This window comes from Rissa tridactyla, chromosome 8, assembly GCF_028500815.1.
Source record: "Rissa tridactyla isolate bRisTri1 chromosome 8, bRisTri1.patW.cur.20221130, whole genome shotgun sequence".
Classification (NCBI taxonomy): domain Eukaryota; kingdom Metazoa; phylum Chordata; class Aves; order Charadriiformes; family Laridae; genus Rissa; species Rissa tridactyla.
The window spans coordinates 36594231-36613971 of record NC_071473.1 but is presented as its reverse complement, the minus strand read 5'-3'; the positions used below and the strand labels follow the sequence as shown (position 1 = coordinate 36613971).

The 19741-nt window shown below is 36.1% G+C and overlaps 1 protein-coding gene across 3 annotated transcripts in view; it reads left to right on the top strand.

Moving 5' to 3' along the window:
- The window catches only part of FNBP1L (formin binding protein 1 like), a 60007-nt gene extending 40341 nt beyond the window's left edge, over nucleotides 1-19666 (top strand). The window contains exons 4-16 of one of the 3 annotated variants that reach the window (XM_054212147.1): nucleotides 578-725; nucleotides 1125-1187; nucleotides 2755-2859; nucleotides 3392-3520; nucleotides 5587-5733; nucleotides 6542-6745; nucleotides 8911-9069; nucleotides 11693-11707; nucleotides 13711-13820; nucleotides 14448-14580; nucleotides 15055-15149; nucleotides 15655-15803; nucleotides 16182-19666. In XM_054212147.1, coding sequence (XP_054068122.1) covers nucleotides 578-725; nucleotides 1125-1187; nucleotides 2755-2859; nucleotides 3392-3520; nucleotides 5587-5733; nucleotides 6542-6745; nucleotides 8911-9069; nucleotides 11693-11707; nucleotides 13711-13820; nucleotides 14448-14580; nucleotides 15055-15149; nucleotides 15655-15803; nucleotides 16182-16360 — 1636 coding nt within the window. In that variant the 3' untranslated portion in view covers nucleotides 16361-19666. The remainder of the gene's footprint in view (nucleotides 1-577; nucleotides 726-1124; nucleotides 1188-2754; nucleotides 2860-3391; nucleotides 3521-5586; nucleotides 5734-6541; nucleotides 6746-8910; nucleotides 9070-11692; nucleotides 11708-13710; nucleotides 13821-14447; nucleotides 14581-15054; nucleotides 15150-15654; nucleotides 15804-16181) is intronic. The other 2 variants (XM_054212146.1, XM_054212145.1) reach the window with 2 other exon arrangements.
- Nucleotides 19667-19741: the final 75 nt, after the last annotated feature.

Genomic DNA, 19741 nt, shown 5'->3' with positions numbered 1-19741 from the left:
CTCCTCTTCCCCCTTTTTTAGTGCCAGCCATAGTGGCACCTTACTTCCAGCCAAGAGGTGGGCAGGCAAACAGGCAGCTGTCTCCAGAGCTGATAGCAAACTTGTTCTGTAGATCATCCATCGGGATGCATATGAGTGGTATGATTGGCATGTTCCACCCTCAAGACTACCAAGCACATCATCTCTGCAGCAAGTTCAGCCTCCGAGCCTAGGGACGTATGTATACGTTCCCAAGCTCAGGCCTCTCAGTTGGCAGCTTAGGAGATGCCACTGTACTACAGGGCTTTCCAGGTAGTATTCTTCTTCTTTCTTTTCCATCCACAAAAATCCATATTCTTATAAAATGTATTTGAAGAGACGTTGCAACATATAGTAGTACATCCTAGGCTTAATGTAGGCTTTCCCAACTTGCATTTCTACTATAATTCAATTAGCATTAAGATAAGGTTTATTGTAAAATATGTATGATTGGTGTTTTTTTTTTTTTAATCAGGAGTACAGACTATACTAAAAGAAGTCTATTTAAACTGTCTCACTTTTTGTCTTTATATGTTTGTGCGTGTGTGCTTTCTGTCAGGTTTACTTCGTGTATTGCCTTTTTTAACATCCTTAATGAGTTGAATGACTATGCAGGACAACGAGAAGTAGTTGCAGAAGAAATGGGACACAGAGTGTATGGAGAACTGATGAGATATTCTCATGATCTAAAAACTGAGAGAAAAATGGTAATTTCTGTATTTTTACTTGATAATAGGATATCAAAATAGGTATGTCTTTTAACGAATTGGTGTATTTGTTTACCCAGTTTAATGAACTTGGCAATAAGTAGGTTTTGTAATACATTTGTCAAACACATTTAAACTTATTCTGTATTTTGATGTACTAGTTTGCTACAGTTATTAAACCTTGAAATTAAGATCTTGGGAGACTGCTTACTGGTAATTTTTTGCAAGTGTAATTTTCATCTGCGGTTCTGTTCTTAAATGATTAGTAATGTCTTCCACAGAGTACTGGTAACTGGTGGGAGATACTGCACATCATAGCGTGTCAACTGAAGGAGGGACTAACTAATGGTAATAGTACTAAAAAGATAAGTAAATTAAACTTATTTGTGGTGTTTTTAGCATCTTCAGGAAGGGCGAAAGGCTCAACAGTATCTGGACATGTGCTGGAAACAGATGGATAATGTGAGCTTGTTTTTTTTCTTCCCTATCTAACTTAATAATATACACTCTGTAAATGGAATTGTTGTCATCTTGCTTGCTTAGACTTTAATGTTCAGCTGTATTACTGAATGTCCAAATAGGACTTAGTAACATCCAAAATACAGTTCAGTGTGTTTGTAGTTCCCTGTTTAAAAAAAAAAAAATCTCCTCTAAACAGCTTCTGTGTGTATGTTTGAGTGAGTTTTGGCTTTTCTCCAGCGTAAAGGAATTTGTTTTTAACACGGGTACAGACTCCTTTGGTTGCTTCTCCGTGGGCTACTTTTTCTTTAGAGAGTAATAATAACAATTTATTCATATGAAGATGAATTCTTAAGTCACTGTATTTGACTTGAGTTTGAGGGCTTACATGAGGCCTGTTCTAGGATACTGCTATAGACTATTACACTTTCAGGAGGCAGAATTACTGTCTAACAGAGAAATGCAGGAAGTAAATTTCTGTAGAATAGATTATAAGCTACCTTTTTCTTGAGAGACATGCATTTAAGGATGAGAAAACATAAGATTCAACCAAGCGTGTTCAAGATGTGTTCTGATATTCTGCTGGTTTTGTGTCTTAGAAATTTATTATATCTTTGATCCAGATTACTGTGAAGCAGTGCCAGCGAGCTGAATTTCTATTTTGTTGTTGTGGACCCAGATAAGCGATGTCTTGCTTCAGTGTCATGTCAAAGAGTTTAATTCATGGTCATGGGACCAGAGTAGGAGCAGATGTGGTAGTTCTGGATGCTTCACCAAGATAATTCCCAGAGTTCACCTCAAACAATCAGTTGTGTTGCCTGCACTGTGTTTACTTGAGTGCAAAGTCAGTCTTTTAAATGCATACAGCCTTTAAGGGACACATTAACCTCAATTGCCTGACTTTGCACAGAAGCAGGAGAGCAGTGCTGACACATTCTGTTGCCAGTTTTTCACTAGAGATACCGGCAGTTTTTCCTACAGCAGTTGTCTTGACAACAGCCGGGTATCTCGTACATCAATTGAATATTGTTGTCTGTGCTGCTTACAGCTACGCCAGTTGATAAGAATACTGATGATAATGGATGGGTATACTAAGATCTCATCATGTAGATAGATCCTTCAGACCACCTTCAAAATAATTTAGTTGAATTTATTCAATTAAAATTGATCACTGAAGAAGGGAACTTGAAAATTTTACTCATACAAGTCCAGGTTTAATTTTTTTGCCCCCTAACTTTTATTTGGGTTATTGAAGTCCGGCTAGAAAGTGGGCTTGACTGGTTATAATTAACTGCAGATCTTTGTAATAGGTTATTTTGTATTTTGATTATCTGATATTTTATAGCATAATTACAGTTGTTTCCTTCTTGGTACTTCAAGGAAACAAGTTTTAAATGAAAAGTTGAAATTTTTTGAGACTTGATTGCTGAGAGAACAGTGTATTTACTTAAAGGTACTTAGTAAATTGAAGATATTTAAATGGAAGCTTTGATACTTAGAATTCAAAATTACTGTACAGAACCAAAAGGGGATAGTGGCTATTGGAGCATTAAGTTTGTGGCTTTTGTAGAGCAAAAAGAAATTTGAGAGAGAATGCAGAGAGGCAGAGAAGGCACAGCAAAGTTACGAAAGACTGGACAACGACACTAATGCAACAAAGGCTGATGTTGAGAAGGTAAGAGCCATGCCATTTCTTTCTTTACTCTCTCTTTATTATAATAAACATTTTATTTGTATGTTATCATCAGTACTGGAACAACATTCTTTGAGTATATAAAATTGTGTATAAAATATGCTTGCTTATGATGTGCAAAATCGAAGTTAAGACAGCACGGAGAGGGAGGACGCTTCATTAGTCTCGAGATGATGCTGTTGAGATGATGACTGTCCTTAAACAGGCAGGCTTACTGGTATTTGGTATCTTGTGATATATATGTTCAATCACTTCCATGGTTTTTAGGATATGCATTTAAGCGACATGGCTAAGGGACCTAAATGATCATTGCTCTCTCTGTATGTAACAAATTAGGTCTGTAGACTGTCAGTATGTATGAAGTCTCACATTCTATTTATTTCGGTTATAAGGATATCAGTTTTGATGACTTGTGATTAGTGTTTTTGCATAGTTAATAAAAATAAATCAAAATTATGCTGTATGTCATTGAAAAGCAAAAGACATGTTTGAACTGATAACACTTTCCTACTAGGCTAAGCAACAGTTAAACCTGCGCACGCATATGGCTGATGAAAACAAAAATGAATATGCTGCACAACTACAGAATTTTAATGGAGAGCAGCACAAACACTACTACATTGTCATTCCTCAGATTTATAAGGTAAAATAATTAACAGAGAAAGTATGTCATATCTTCTTTTAAAGGAGAAGTAGATTTTAAAATTTAAAACATTTTTGAGATCGTACTGGATACTTTTATCAAGAAATTAGCATAATCTTGATACAACCTGTGTTTTATCATGAGGCTTACTCCTTACAGTAATTATGTTTAGGCTTGTAATGAAAATATTCTGTTGCATCTTCTGTGAAGATTTTATATTTTATAGACTCTTTGTTTAAATATTGCTGAAGAAGTGTGGCAAAATAAACATTTGAGACATCTGGGTGACCCCAAACATTTAAAACAATCATTCTAATAAGGTTTGATCACTAGTTCTCTTGATACTTGTGTGTGTGAATGCTTTGACTCTTGCAGAGATGAAGGAAAGTATATAGCTAATGGTGACTATGTGGTTTAATGTATCTCACGTACAGGTATAAAATGGGTGGATTGGAGGCAGAAGTACTTCCCCCCACCCCAATTGGTCATTGCTTCATCGATACTGCCATCTAAAATGGCCCAAAACTAAAAAAAAGTTAAAGGTCAAATTAGATTCATACTTGGCATGTAAAAAGGGGATTTCTCAAGGTGCTTCATGTAACTATTTAAGTGGGGTCTTTTTAAGATTCTTTCAAAAATAGAGAGACTTTGCAAAACTAGTTTGAAGTAAAGTAGTTGGGGGGCATCAGACAACGGGGAGTTCAGAAGTGTATTGGCATGTACGTTCAGCCATTTGGGAGGCTACAGGGACTGTAGAAACTGATTCCAAAACATGGAGTGAGGAAATGGAAAGTAAAAATACTGACTTTATTTGAAGATGTACCAGCTTAAGAATGCTTGATATTTTCCAAAAGCACAAAGGAGTTAATGTTTTTTAAAAACATTTTATTAGAAGGTCTAGGATTCCCAGGGAAAAAAATGCTTTTCTAATATTTCAAGTGTTAAGCAGCACTAGAGTAGATCTGACATTGGCACACTGATGGAGGAATTGTGGTCAACTCCCAAGAGAAACAGTTCGATCATTTTTGTTTGTAGCTTGGACCAGAGTTTTGGTTTATTGCTTTTATTTCTCTAGTCTTAAAATCCATTATCATTGTAAGATATTACTTATGTTTTTTGACATCTCCAGTAAGAGCAGAAAGGCCTAGTCCTACTTTCTCTTGGGACTGCATTTTTATTATTTCCTTGCAAATATTTGGTAACATTCCATGGGAAAACCTTGAGAAGAGGGATTTAGCATGACTAGGTTGTTGCTTTGTTTCAGGGAGAGGAAATTGGACGCTGTTTGAGCCATCTGCCTTTGTTAGAGCAGATATAGGAAAGATTCAACTTCTTAGTCTGTTTTTGATAAGCTATTAATGTATGTACTGTTGCTTTTTGTTTTGGGGTTTTTTTTCCACCTTCAGTTAGGTGAAAGGTCCAGGGCTATTATCTTAATACTATTTCTCTTTAATTTGTTCTTTTTGTTGTGTTCCAGTAGACTTGTATTACAAATCTTATGTAATGGTATTCTTTTCTTTATTTTCTTGCACACTTCTAAAGGAAATGGTTTGTATTTCAAATCAGAGAGCATGTCTAAAAAGCATATAAATATTTCTAATTTTTCTTATTTTTTAATTATTGGTATTTATTGGACAACATAAAAATAAAAGCAAGATAGAGATATTTATCACCAGAAAGGAATTATTTGGAACTAGGAGAGAGTGAGGAAATGTAGAAATCAGTAGAATTTTTTTACTGTAGCTTTCATTTTTGCATGAAACAAATATTTTAAATTAAATAGGTGTCTGTAAACACTGTACACATGCTTTAAAAAAGAATAAGGAAAGGAAAGTCCAGTCATCTACATCATTTTTAAAATCAAATGTCTATGGGCATCATAAGTCTATGTCTGAAATGACTTGATTTTTTAACTTTATTAAGTTTTGTTTTCTTAAGCAAATAAAAATACTGGGAAAGCACAGAAATTTTGCTACACTGGTGACCCACAGTAGCTGCATACATCAGGATCGGGGGAAAAAAATCTGCAAATAAAAGCTTTATTTTATCATCCTTTGTGCTTGCAGCAACTTCAAGAAATGGATGAAAGAAGGACTATCAAACTTAGTGAGTGTTACAAAGGCTTTGCTGACTCTGAGCGCAAGGTTATTCCGATTATCTCTAAATGTCTAGAAGGGATGATCCTTGCAGCAAAATCAGTTGATGAACATAGAGTAAGTAGAATTGAGTAACTTTTTAAATGTGTGTGAGCAATTTAACTGATATGGAAGCTGTGGAGAGGGGAAAGATGGACTTAACGTGTACATTTGTATTTCTGTTATCAAGTATTTGTCTGCTTGAAAAGTGTTGTGACTTCAGTTTTAGCCTAAACGGTCACTTCCACTTTTGGTGTTTTTCTCTTCCTGTTTTATTGCTTTCTTGTGATCTGAAGCTATTTTGTTGCTTTCTCACTCTGTGATTTTGGACACATTGGTTTGGTTATCCTGAAACATCCTAGAACACCAACATTGTTGGTATTTTCTCCAGAATGTAGCATTAAATTATATAAAGGGTGTTCAGTTAAAAAAGTGTCATTCTATATCCTGTTTGATTGCAGCTACCGACACTTCTTTCTTACTCCTTTTAATACGGGCTTTTCCCTGTGCTATCTTACTTACTACACTATTTTCTTAGTGCTACCTTCATTTCAGTACTAATGCTGAAGGATTAGAAGGTGGGGTCATGGTTGGGCCCTAAAGCATGTCCTGTTTTAAATTTATGATAAGCCTTGGGGGGTATTTGGTGGATTCTGAAGAGCGGGGTATGCTTTGATTCACACCCATAGTAACACTGCTGAGAAAAAAGAACGTAAGTTATCTTAACTTGATCTATCCAAAAGCATGCCTTTTGAGCGCTCTCTCACTTTCCTATTTGTGCATCTCTACAATTAAAGGAAAAATTTAAGTCTCTGCATTTTTCTCTGTCCAGTTCTTGATGAGTTTGCTTGTTTTGCTTTTTAAACTCCTGAATGTTTATGTTTAGGACTCTCAACTAGTGATAGACTGCTTCAAATCTGGTTTTGAACCTCCTGGAGATTTTCCATTTGAAGATTACAGTCAGAATATTTACAGAACCATCTCTGATGGAACCATCAGTACACCAAAGCAGGAAGGAATGAGAATTGATTCAAAAACTACAGTGAGCAAGGCTAAAGGAAAGCTGTGGCTGTTTGGAAAGAAGCCAAAGGTAACAATTAAGAAATTACTATTTGGAAAATTCAAATGCGAAGATCTAGAGTGTATGGAAGCAGCGGTTTATTTATTTTAAAATAACCTTCCTCTTGCCTGGCACTGTCTTTTAAAATATGTGTAAGGAGATCTGAAGGTTTGAGTAGGGCTGCATACTTATACTAAGAATCAAGTTCTCACTGGGGGAAGTCTTCCAGTTTTTCTTCTAGTGATTTGTGTTGGGAATGTTTTTAATAGTTATTAGATAAAAGTAGCTTCCCATTTCTGTAACATTTCTAAGTTTCTGTAGAGACTTTCTATGATTGCATAGAAAAGGTGTTAATTGTAAATGTAAAAATAAGGGGAGGGGGAGTATGTTTTGGAATCAGGCAGACTTCAGATCTCTCTTTTATGCTACAAAAAGCAACCCCCTTCTAAATGTCCTTTCTTGTATTATTATATTAGTTTCAGTTAGCACTTTCTGTGCGAGATGCCTTCATGGATCAAAATTATCAATACATGCGTTAGCTATATAAATGAATAATGAAGCATATACATATTTAAATTTTATTCTAGGTCTTCATTTAGCATTGGAGCATATCAGTGACTCATTTTAATGATTCCCACAAATTTCGCTGAGGTTATTTTAATGCTCCAAGTCAGTTTCTGCCATTTATTATATGAAACTATTCTCAGAGCTTGTTAGTGGTAGGATTTATTTTCCTCTTGATAGTATTCCAAGAAAGCAGATCTTTACAGAAGGCAAGGATATAGCTGATTCTTTATTCCCTCCTCAGTGTATTATGTAACCACAGTGGTGTGTGAAAATGAAACTGGATTGTTTACTTTTTATGTAGTATAATTAATGATTGATAATAGTTGAAAGGTATTAATGCATTAGCATATTTATTGCATTTGGCTGCAGAGGTGTTCTGAAATTAGATCTCGACTACCAGTTTGACAAGCCAAGACATCTTTCTGAGATTTTTGGAGAGGGAAGCTATGAAAATCTGCATTGGTTTTCAGTCTGGACCTTGGCATTTACTGGAGTTCTAAGACGTTCCTTATGACAACTGAAGAAAGCTGACAGGACTTTCCCTACTCTTTCTTCTCCCCAGTTCATTCACTTTGTGTGTAGCATTCAGAGCGTCAGCCTTAGTGTTTCCTGTATGGAATCAGAGATATCCATACGTGTATAGGTACTACATGCATCTATGCATCTCTTCCCTGAGGTCCTGAAGGAAATGGAAGATTACGTCCCTTTTTTCCACCTGTTTTTGGGGAGGATGGAGGGGCGCTCTACAAAACAGCAGCTGGGAGCAAAATACTTATCAGGAGATACATATTTAATTCTAAATACTATTTACAGGTTTTAAAAGATATTCTTAAATTAGCTAATACAAAAATATGCTGATGTATTGTAGCTGGGGTATTCACAGTAGCCTTTGGGCCTTCATTTACCTGAAACTATGGCTGGTCTTGACTTAGAGATATGCATTTACCTATTTTTGATGTTGTCAAAGACATAAAAGTCTTTTGGAAAGGTAATGAGTTGTGCGGCAGAGGAAATAGTACAGAAAAATCAAACTGTGAAAAAGCAGCAGAGATATGTGAGACAAAAAATGAGAGAAGCAATTTGAAAAAAGGGGAGGAAGAAAATGGAGGAAGTCCTCGTGGTGATACTGATGAAGAATTCCACATAGCCATTGTGTCAGTCCAGCTTGACTACAGACATTGAGTATACTTTTTGTTTTAGTCATTCTCCGTAGAGGTACCTAGTGTTTCTATTTTAGCTTACCTGGTGGGGTACATCAAAACGTAGGAAGAACAGTGAGCAGGAATGCACAAGCTTCCAGAATGGCTGTAACTAAAGTTGGGAAAAGCAGAACCTCCTGTTTTACGAAAAGAGACAGGCAGCTTCGGGATCTTGTTAGGATCTTGTGGAAGTGTTGAATCTAAAGTTTTTTTGAATATTCCTTCATTTTCTGCACCAACCTGTAACTCTGAAGATTAATTCATGACAGAAACCTTTTAAAACCAATAGAATTATAGTGTAAATATGTCTGGAACGTTACAAGCTGTTTCTGTTTTGGATGGAAATTTTATTTTTGTAAGACAAAATTTTCATTTTAAAATCACTTTGAACATTTGGCTTATTTATTGCTTTCTTTATTTCCACATTAGCCACAATCCCCACCCCTAACCCCTACTAGTTTATACACATCCAGTACTCCTAATGGGTCCCAGTATCCCATATTCTCCATTGAACCAGTGCATTATTGCATGAGTGACATAAAAACAGGGAAGCCCAGAATTCCTTCTTTCAGAAGCCTCAAAAGAGGGGTAAGTTTGATAACAAGTTGAAATGCATGATGGGCTATGAACAGTGTGTTTGTGATGTGGCTTTTCTGATGCTCTTCACCCTCATTATAAGGCTTACTTTGTTGAAAGTAACACTTCAGCTGTAAGGTCACTGTTAGGGTACTTTGTTCCATATTATACAGAAGTTACCAACAGGTTAAAAATAAAATAAAATAGAAATACTCTTTATCGCATTCCAAGTACTTGTGCCTAAAAGAAAGGTGTTATAAAGAGGGTGCTCAGCATGTGTTTGATCCCTTTCTTCATTCTTGTTCACATTCACAAATGTTTTCCTACCACCATGTAACATATTTTTGCAGTAATTTATCATTGGGTTTATAGTCACCACGAAAAACATCGTGACAGATCAGATGTCTTCTTTGCTGAACTTTAAATTGAAATAATAGCAGTTGATTATGAGACACTGAACTAAGAAGGGAGAAATTTCATTTCTTTTGTACATCAAATGCTATAGCATATGGTGCTTGCAGATTTGGAAATACTGATTTTTTTTAAACATTATAATTTTTTAATGCATTTTATGATTAATCAGTTGTTCTTGTTTGTCCAGGGTTCTCTTGGGTAAAATTTTTGAAAAATTACTACCAAATGCCACCTTCTGAGACTTGTCAGTTCATTTACTAATTTATAGTGGCATATTCTGCAAATAGAATTTGTTTGGAAGACAATATAAGGGAATGTTAAGTGGTTTCCCAGCAACATTTATGGCACTGGTGATAAATATACTGGCATTTTCCTGTTACATCAGTGAAGTATAGGCTGCCCAGTTTATGTACATTTTACGATATTTATTGATCCAAATAATGAGGTAATTGGATGCATTTGATTATATATAATTCTGATATTTGAAAACAATATTGAATTGCTGTCTCATGTGCATCACGAATGGTTGACTACTGTTGACATCATGTGGGGGATCAAAGTACAACGTTATATTGCGGTAAAGTTATGATTTAGAGGCTCCCTTGCTGTCATTCTGAAATATAACTAGTTATGCTTAAAACTTACTTTCTTTAAGTCATGTTGTGGCATCTTATTTCAGGCCCCCAGGTATCTTGGAAATACCTTTTCTACCACCACTGCTTTTTAGAAAATTCTTGTGGTCCTCTAAGTATTTATGGAGGACAGTTTCTCCTTCCCCTTCTGAATCACTTATATCATAATTTGCTCTGGTCGTGAAGATAATGTTCCTTCTTTAATACTCAGTGACGAACTAACTGGATTAGATAGTTGTTGAAATGGCACAGGTCTCGATTACACCCCCTCTTTGTTGATCACTAAATGTATTGACTCCTGGCTCATAAATCAACACCTTGTAATATTAGTAGTTCTAGAACCTTTTACTGAAGCAAAAGATCATCTCCTGACAACTACAGAATGCTAACAGAAAATTAAACCTTTTTTTTTTTTTTTAATTTTTGCAATTCATTGTTCATGTAAAAGTGAATGAATTTAATATAGAATAGTATTCCGTAGAATTAGCAGGGATCACTAGTATCCTACAAATCTGGATGAACTCAAATATCCCACAATATCAAGCAATTAATCTCTGTGAATCTTCAGGATGAACATTTAATGTTTATATATTTTTAAATTCCTTGCAAGCATTTTAACAGACATCACATTATCACATATTGAGTGCCATTTCACATCTTGGGACTTTTCTACCGAAAATCTAAAAAGTTTCTACCGAAATATCATTTGTGAAGGTGCTTTACTTTCTGCATTGCTAGAAATCCTTATTTTGTGTGTGTGCGCCAATCAACAGCCTTAACAATTGCTGAGGGTCATAAATGATGTCGGAGATACATATTTATCTTCTAAGTTGCTTGGTGTTTCTCTGGAAAGGGTTATCTGAAGTCATTGAAAGCATGGTAGATCTTCAAAATGCTGTGAACATTAAACCCAAGATAACACCACCTGGCATCCCATGTTTCATTTACTTCCTCTAAGGATAAAGTCTTTAAATGTCTTTATTTTTATCTGGGCTAAAGTGTTTCTAGGATAGCACCAATGACTCAAATGCTGTTTTCAGAAAGTAAAATAACTTAACTTCTAAACTTGAAAAATATCTTTGTTTATTGTAGTTTTACTGTGATAATAAAGTAAATATGTTGTAAAAATTACATTTGTAAAAGTGATGGTAGTGGATTGTTAGTTATAATTAACAAGTTATTTGCATATGGCTGACCCGTCCTTCATCATCATCAAATTCTGCTATTTTGTGCAATGTTGGCTGTGTGTTTGTTTCTTCTCCTACAATAGAAGTTCTTCAGCATATTATTCAAAACACTCAAATTCAAAAGTAGTTTAATGAAGTTGTGTATTAGAATTTCATAAGTTAAACTACCCATTATCACCTAGTAATTTTTAAAATCAGTAATTCTTAAAGCAGGAGTGCAATTCTGATTATTGTGTTATGCTTTTCTTGTGCTTGTAGTAAAATGTAATTTTTTTATAAATTAAAAATTTAATCCTTAAGTGATACTTTAAAGATACATTTTTAGGCATTAATCATTTTCGTAACTGGTCATTGCATGTGAATAATTTCCCGTTTCTTTCTGTTTTCAAATGAACTGTGCAGTGGTCGGTGAAGATGGTAAGCCCGTGTGCTGATCTGTCTGCTGTACTTCTGCTAAGATAGCATGAAAGTAATCTTTTGAAAGTGTTTCCATATCATAACTGCTTTAAGTCAGGTGCTGAAATACATCTTCAGATTTTCCACTCATACACGCAGTCTTCTCAATCATCCATGCTTAATGTTAAGATAATTAGACTTGTGATCTGGCCGCAACTAAATCCGTGATTTTTGAGTATTACGGTTGACCAGTGTCCACGAGTTGGTCATGATGGGAAATACTTGGGGATTTCTGTTTGTCAGGAAAGTTGTTAAAGCAGCATAAAATAGGTATATGAAAAGATTACAAAACTTGTGTAAAGGAGAAATACTGAATGCTGCAAAATTCACTGCTTTGAGTTTAACCAAAACATTGCAGGGGAGATGGTGCTTCATGCTTAGGAATATTAGAAAGCTGTCATATTAAATGAAAACCCCACCGTAATCAATATTGTTGTTTTGCAGAGTAAAACCAGTAAAAATTCACAAAAAGACCTCTGTTCTTCTTATTATTGCTGTAGGATACTCTGGTTTTAACTGACCTGTAAGGAGAATGATATGGAGGATGTGATCGTCTTTTTGTTTCTTCGTAGTGTGTAAAAGCACCTGAAAGGCTTTTAATTATTTTTTTTTTTTCCTCCAGAAAGAAACACTTCTGCCTTATTTTTGAAACATCATATCTGGAATTCCATCCTTTTATGGTGTCTCGTATTCCCTTCTTAAAAAGCAGTGAGATTATGATTTTACAAGTACAAATGAACCAAGGAGTTGAGGGCCAAGAAGATCTTAAGAGGGGCTATTAGAAACTTGGCACATGAGCCTGAGGCTGCTCGAGTCAAAATCGTGACAGTCGAGTTTCTGCCAGGTTTCTTCTTGACAGGAGAAATGCTGTCCAGTTCGGTTTGTCTCCAGGGAGGGTTACTGTAATGGCAAGTAATGGCACATGGGTTTCTTGTGCTAAAACCAACTTTCTTAGGCAACTAGGACACAAATAATATAACTTCACTTTCTGTTATTAAATGTGTACCATATTTCCTTCTTAACGCTGTCGGTCCCTGTCGCCCTGAGGGGAATTTTTACAACAAACTTACAAGATGTGTAAAAATCTCTTCCCATGCTTTTCACACCCAAGTCCTTCCATCCTGTTTATAATCTTGGCACAAGTTTGCAATCAAACCTTTGCAGGTTTAGACTCATAACAATAGGTGGCTTTAAGTTTGGTTTTTTAAAAAAAAATAAAAAAAAAAAAGTTTGGAAAGTAGGAGGTTTTTCCCCTCCCTGAAACATTATCTTTTATAATGAAAAAGGTGACTTGGAATATTTGAGAAAGTTTTGATCCAGTTTAACAAATTTAAGTCAAAATTTTGATGTTATAAAGGCTTTTTCTGTGTTCTAGGAACTAGTTTTACTTGAGGTAGAATGCATCATAGAACGAACTTCGTAAGTTGTAATGTTTTTTAGAAAGATTGCTGGACTTCCAGAAGAGAACTATAATAATACTTGGGAATTAAGATCCAAAATATAGTATTTTTCTTTTGATAGCATCCAAATTGCCACAGAACACACACTCCAGAGAAAGAATCAGTTATATACATATTATTATTATGTACGCATCTTAGATTTTTGTTTTGACTGAAATTACTCTGTAGTAATTAATTCTGTCCTTTCTAAATCTGCTTTAAGTGCAGTGGATGTAATAGGAGGTAGATGGCTCAGCTTTTCAGAAAAATAATCAAGTCTACAAAGTTTGAGTTACATCTGTGAGCCAGCTGTTACAGAAGGCAGAAAGAACCTTGACTGAATGACTACGATCTGGCAGGAAGAACATGCCTTTATTCTGTTGTGGTCTTTTATAGAGCTGTGTGTCAAGTAGAGTTTTTTAAAGGTCCATCCTGCTTCCAGTGACCACTGTCCGTGTGTGGGTATGTCACTTCAGCTGGCCAGGTACCCGCGTGTTACTTGTTTCACAGTATTTCTGCTTGCAGGGCCCTGCACTAGAAGACTTCAGCCATCTCCCTCCAGAACAAAGACGCAAGAAACTGCAACAGAGAATTGATGAACTCAACAGAGAACTACAGAAGGAAACAGACCAAAAGTGAGTGCATTTTTTGGAGGTTTGTCATGGTTCTCTCTCTGTCTGTTTCTTTTGAAGTTCTCTACTGAAGCCAACAGTTCTCAGAAGCTAGGAGAGTATATACTAGTCCTGGGTATTACAAAGCATTTTTTTAGTTCATGGTTTATTGTCTGTATGTTCTGTTAGCATTGCTGCCTTCTGCTTTACTATAATACACATTTTGGTCCTAACATTGCATAGGAAACATTGTATCTAAAAACATGCAATAAAAAAAAGTAAGTATCAATGCATAGGTCTGTTGAGCAAGAGAGCTGCAACTTAGTGCATTAAGAAAATAACATTATTAATATTTAGGAAATTGTGTATAACAAACAATATGGGAAATGGTATTGAGACCGGAGAGAGAAGAGTCAACAGTTGAAGCCCTTGTGAGCTTGTGCACAGCCCAGAAAGGAAGGCAAAGTGCTAAGATGACAGAATGGGAAAAGGATTTAGGCATGGGGTGGGGAGCGGTAGTTCCTCATGTCTGTGCTTAATATCTCATTGTGGGTCAGGATCTCATACACATAAACACTATTTTAGCTTTAATGAATCAGTACTGATGTAAGTAATTTTTTGTAATTATTGTCGGGTTTTGTATGTTTTTAGAGATGCCCTCATCAAGATGAAGGATGTTTATGAAAAAAATCCCCAGATGGGTGATCCAGGCAGTTTGCAACCAAAATTAACTGAGACTATGAGCAACATGGACCGTCTTCGGATGGAAATACACAAGAATGAGGTTAGACTCTAAAACAATTCCTTGCAAAATGCAAACGAGTGGTAAAATTGTAGTTTGCGTTATGGATTGTAAATATAGCACCCAGAAAAACTACTTGATTTAAGAAAGCGCTCTTGATACTGGAAAATGTGGCACCTCACAAAAAATTGTATGTTTGTCAGGCTAGAATAAGGATGTACATTATTAAAGATGTAATCTGTTTAGAAGAGTTTCTTATTAATCACTCATTCTGAAATTCATGTGTGAGTACCGACTATTTTTTTCCTTAGGACTAGTATGGCGTATAGGCTAAGTATGAGGGATAGGTTCATGCTTCACGTGAAGTAACGATGAGACTTCACACGTGCATGCAGTCTCTATGTGGCTGTCTACTCACAAGTAAACTGTTTGCAGTTAAGTGCATTTGTTAAATGGTATTTGCTGGTTTAGAATCAAGTTTTCTTTGACACCACTGTTTGTCTCTTTTTCCCCAAGGCCTGGCTCTCTGAAGTTGAAGGTAAAGTAGCAGCCAGAAGCGACAGGCGGCACAGCAGTGATATCAACCACCTTGTAACACAGGGCAGAGAGAGGTGACTATTCTCTCTCTACTGTTTTTATATCTTATGCTAGAATCGGTATACCTCTTTGATAGTTAACAGTAGGGGGTGGTTGTTACTTACTTATTCTCTGAAAGTTTATGTCCTCCTAAAGGAAAATCTTAGTGGTTCTGAATTCTAGAGGTCACTTCATGTCATTAGGGTAACATAAAAAAATTGTGAGTCTAATTGAAACACCCACTTATTAAATAGCAGGGCCTTTTAAAGCGATCTTATTCCATTGCATAAGGTTCACAAGGGTTCCAGGTTCTGTAGAGACAGGTATGTCAAATTTATGTTTGTTTTTGTAGCAGAATTCAGTCCAAGGCTTTGTTAGATCAGTATTTTCAGAAAATCACCTCCATCAGTAAATATAAAAACTGCTGCCAGCATTCCCAGAGCGATATCCGTGGTCTGCCCTTTCTGTGATGCACGTACGTTCTGAGTTGTAGAGGTAAGAACTCTTCAAAGTCCTCACGCTCCAATCATTGCCTTACAGCCCTGAAGGGAGCTACACGGATGATGCAAATCAGGAAGTTCGAGGCCCACCACAGCAACATGCACATCCAAACGAGTTTGATGATGAGTTTGAAGATGATGATCCATTACCAGCTATAGGACATTGCAAGGCAATATATCCGTTTGATGGTAAGGTTAACAACATGCACAACTTGACTATAAGACATGGAGTATTTGTTATAGAAGATAGGTAAAATGATTTGAAGTAAATTAACTGTATGAGCAACTATTTGCTTATAAGACCAGTGGAAATATTTTATAAATCACTTTAATTCATGAGCAGTACTTTTGTGCTGTTTTAAGATAAATATTAGTACGGCTATTGGCAAATATTCAACTTTACAAATTGGACTAGGTTTTGTCTGTAAGCCTGTTTGACCATATGTTCTCTTGCACAGATTTTTGGTTCTTCCTGTTTATATATAATCTGGAAACTATGCCCTGGGAAAAAGATGACTTGAAATTCTGTCTGAACACTGAGACTTCTTTGCCTCTTTTTTTCCCCAGGTCATAATGAAGGCACTCTAGCAATGAAAGAAGGGGAAGTTTTGTACATTATTGAGGAGGATAAAGGAGATGGGTGGACAAGAGCTCGAAGACATAATGGAGAGGAAGGCTATGTGCCAACATCATATATAGATGTAACGCTAGAGAAAAACAGCAAAGGTGCAGTAACCTATATCTAACAGTAAACTGGCAGCTTTCAATTGTACATTCCCCAGGGAAAATAGTAGAAAAATAGTAAGTTACACAAGTTCATGGAAAGCATTAGAATATCAGAAGTCAGCAATGGTCTGTTGTTTGCAATGTGAGTTTGCTATAGCTTTTTTCAGAGATGACCACATTAAATTACGCATTTTACACTGGTCTCTAATTTTGACCAATTTCTTCTGCTTTAACTGATCTAGTGTTCCTGCTTTACAAAGCATTAAATACAATTCAGCTGTTAAACTGACAAAGACCAGGATTCCTGCTTATTCTATAGAATACTTTGGTTTTATAGAGAACGGAAAAATAACTTAGTTTTAAAGATCTCTAAGATTTACTGTTCCTACTTTTATGACTTAAACTATATGTTTAAAAAGAGGGGTTTTCCTCTAATAACTAACTGAACTCAGTTACTGAAAATTATTAATTTCCTTCCTTAGCAAATACTTGGCAGCTTTCACTTCTTAAACAGGAAAATGTTTTCTGATTCTGAAAGCTCAACAAAAATACTCAGGAAAAAACATCATGATTAAGAAGGACAGAAGGTCCACTGACCTGCCTCTCTCCTTCCTTTTCAGTACTTGTAATGTAGAATGTTGTGTATTTGACACAACTTCATTATTTTAACTCTAGATACCTTGAACAAACGAAAAAAGAGATCACGTGTAATGCTTGGTGACTTGCTCAAACCTCTCTCTGCTCCTGAAAAGGGAATGATTTTATATTCTTAATCTGTGCCTGGAAGCTAAGTCTTGGAATTGCATCATGTTTAGTTTGAAATCAAGCTCTTTAATGTACAGTAATTCCCTCACTGTTAAATCACTGAGGATTGGAAACTGCATTGCACTACTTGATCAGCTTTTTTGTTTTTCTTCCCTAGTAATCTAAAAGCTGTGGCTCGTATTTCTAATGAGGGTTTGTGGAATTGAGTACAAGGCTAATGTATAGCCGCTGAGAAAGGCCTGTTAGAACTGAGCACGCTTCTCTGTCTTCTAAAGGCCTTCAGTAACTTTGTTCTTTTCTTTTTCCTCTTGGACTGCAGGTTCCTGAAGCGGGTTTCTGAGAAAATGGGCGAGATCTTGAAGGAGGTTACATGCAGCTGCTGGGGGCGGGTGGGGGTGGGTACTAGACTGGGAGGCCCAAGGGGAAAAGCTAGTTGCATGAATGCATGCAGACATACATTTAGTCACTAACACCTTAGCATCTCCATACATAGATAAGGATGTATTACAAATTCTTCAATTTGTGCAGGAAAATAGAGTTCCATTACCAGAGTAAAAAGGCTACTGCTCCTAAAATTGCTTTATTTTCGTTGTCCTAGGTTGTCTCAGATGCACAAACTACATTTGAGCTTGTGCTATGTTTTGGTTATCTCAATTATGCTCTCTTCCAACTCCTTTTAATTGGCAGTCATTTAGAACCATGTCAGTTATCAGTCTGCCTGTGCCACCTCCATGCTCGCCCTTAACCTCCTCCTGCATGCCTAGGACAGTCAGGCATGTCCGCATAACACTTCGACATCATTGCTTGTCTTATTTTATAACAAATCATTTTGTTTAAATATCTTCAGCACTAGAGTTTCATCCCAGTATCCATGTATGCTGCTATAACTATACCACTGCAACCATCATTACATTCCAGTTTTTGGCATAACTGATAAGAGACCATAATGTATTTGTGTTGATTTGGGGAAATAATACATCTCAGCTCTAGCCTACAATGCAATCAAGAGAAACTCCTAGAACTGTGGTCCATCTTCAGCACTTCAGTAACCTGTTGTGAGCACTGAAAACCTGGAACACCACCAGAGAGATTCACCACTGCAAGCTAATGACTGTTTTCAGAAGTCAACCACTTGCCATTCAAATGCTGCCTTAAACTCGAGTGCCTAAATCTGTTGTTTGCCAACACTACCACGTACAGTATCTCACAAAGGGCTTTGTGTCTCAGCTCTTTTCACAGTGCTGCAGCTGCTGAGGTAGCCACGGTAGGTGTTTTCTAGAGCTCTACTTTACTGGATACATGGTGCATCATGAATTTTATACATTGAAACGTGTATCTTTTCATTTGACTTTAATATTTTTTAAAATATTTTTATGGAAACTGTCTTTTAATTTTTGACTATGAAGTTCCAATTTTAATTACTGCAGTGCTAGTCCATTTCCAGGTGACGCTTCATTGTATGGACCAGTTGAAATTTGAGTGATACTTCGTAATGATCTATGTGCACTTTTACTTGTAAACAAATGAAATTTGGATATGTTTATACGTGTAAATATAGTTGTCTGCAGTGCCCCTATTGCTTATGTTGTCTTGCCTCCCATTTGTGGTTCTATTAATAAATACATCATATCTGATTTATTAGGGTGATAAGAATTAGACTAGAGATGTTGGGGGGAGGGATACTTGTATCAAAGCAAGCTTGTCAACCCAGCCACCTGCTGTTTGGGGAAATGAAATAATAGTCAAAACATCCTGTTTTTCTGGGGTCTGAAGCAATATTTGGATGCAGCAGTGCTGGATTCCTTTTAATTTCAGTGTTATTAGGAACTGTACTACCAGTGAAAATGAATTTGAGTGACTTGTGTAGAGGTTTATTCCTTTTGTTATGTATACCACTATTACGCAGCTTGACCTAGTGTATTATGGGGGCTATTAAACTCTAAAGTTTAGATTTTTGGAGCTTGTATACAGGGTTATTTATATAATAATGTGACATTACTCAATACTGACAAAACTACTTAGGTAGTTTTTGGGGGTTTTGGGGGGGTTTGTTGGTTTGGGTTTGTTTTGTTGTGTTTGGTTTTTTTTGTTTTTTTTTTAAATCTAGCGCTTTTTTATTTTAAAGTTAGAAAAGTGGAGGAAATGTGATCTGTGTATTTTCTGCTAAAGGGCCTGTGGTTTGCCTGGCTAACAGCCTTGCAGGTCAGTAATAACACTTCCTGGTAAAGGACTAAATGTTCTTTTCACGCTACTGTTTGTTTGTTTTTCTAAAACCAGGATTTGCTTCCTTTGGAGGCAGGTTGCTTTCATGAGGGATAGTGCAACTTGTATGAGGGTTATTAAACATAGGAAAAAAACATTTGTACTTGCACAGCTAGTTATAAATCACTTATTCTAAAATTCTGAACGTGAGTTGTCTTAAAGAATCTTACATTTTTCAGTAATTTTTAATCCATTTTTTGTGCACATGTTGATTTCCTAAATGTTAAATGCTTTGTTTAAAAATAGTGTTCTCTGTTGAGAATATTTTCATGGAATAAAAAAATCTTTTCATGGTCTAAGTAATTAGCTTCCCTCTTTGTCTTCTGTTAAGACTGACAGGGCGACTTTCAGCATGAGGTCTGTAATCTCTCGTT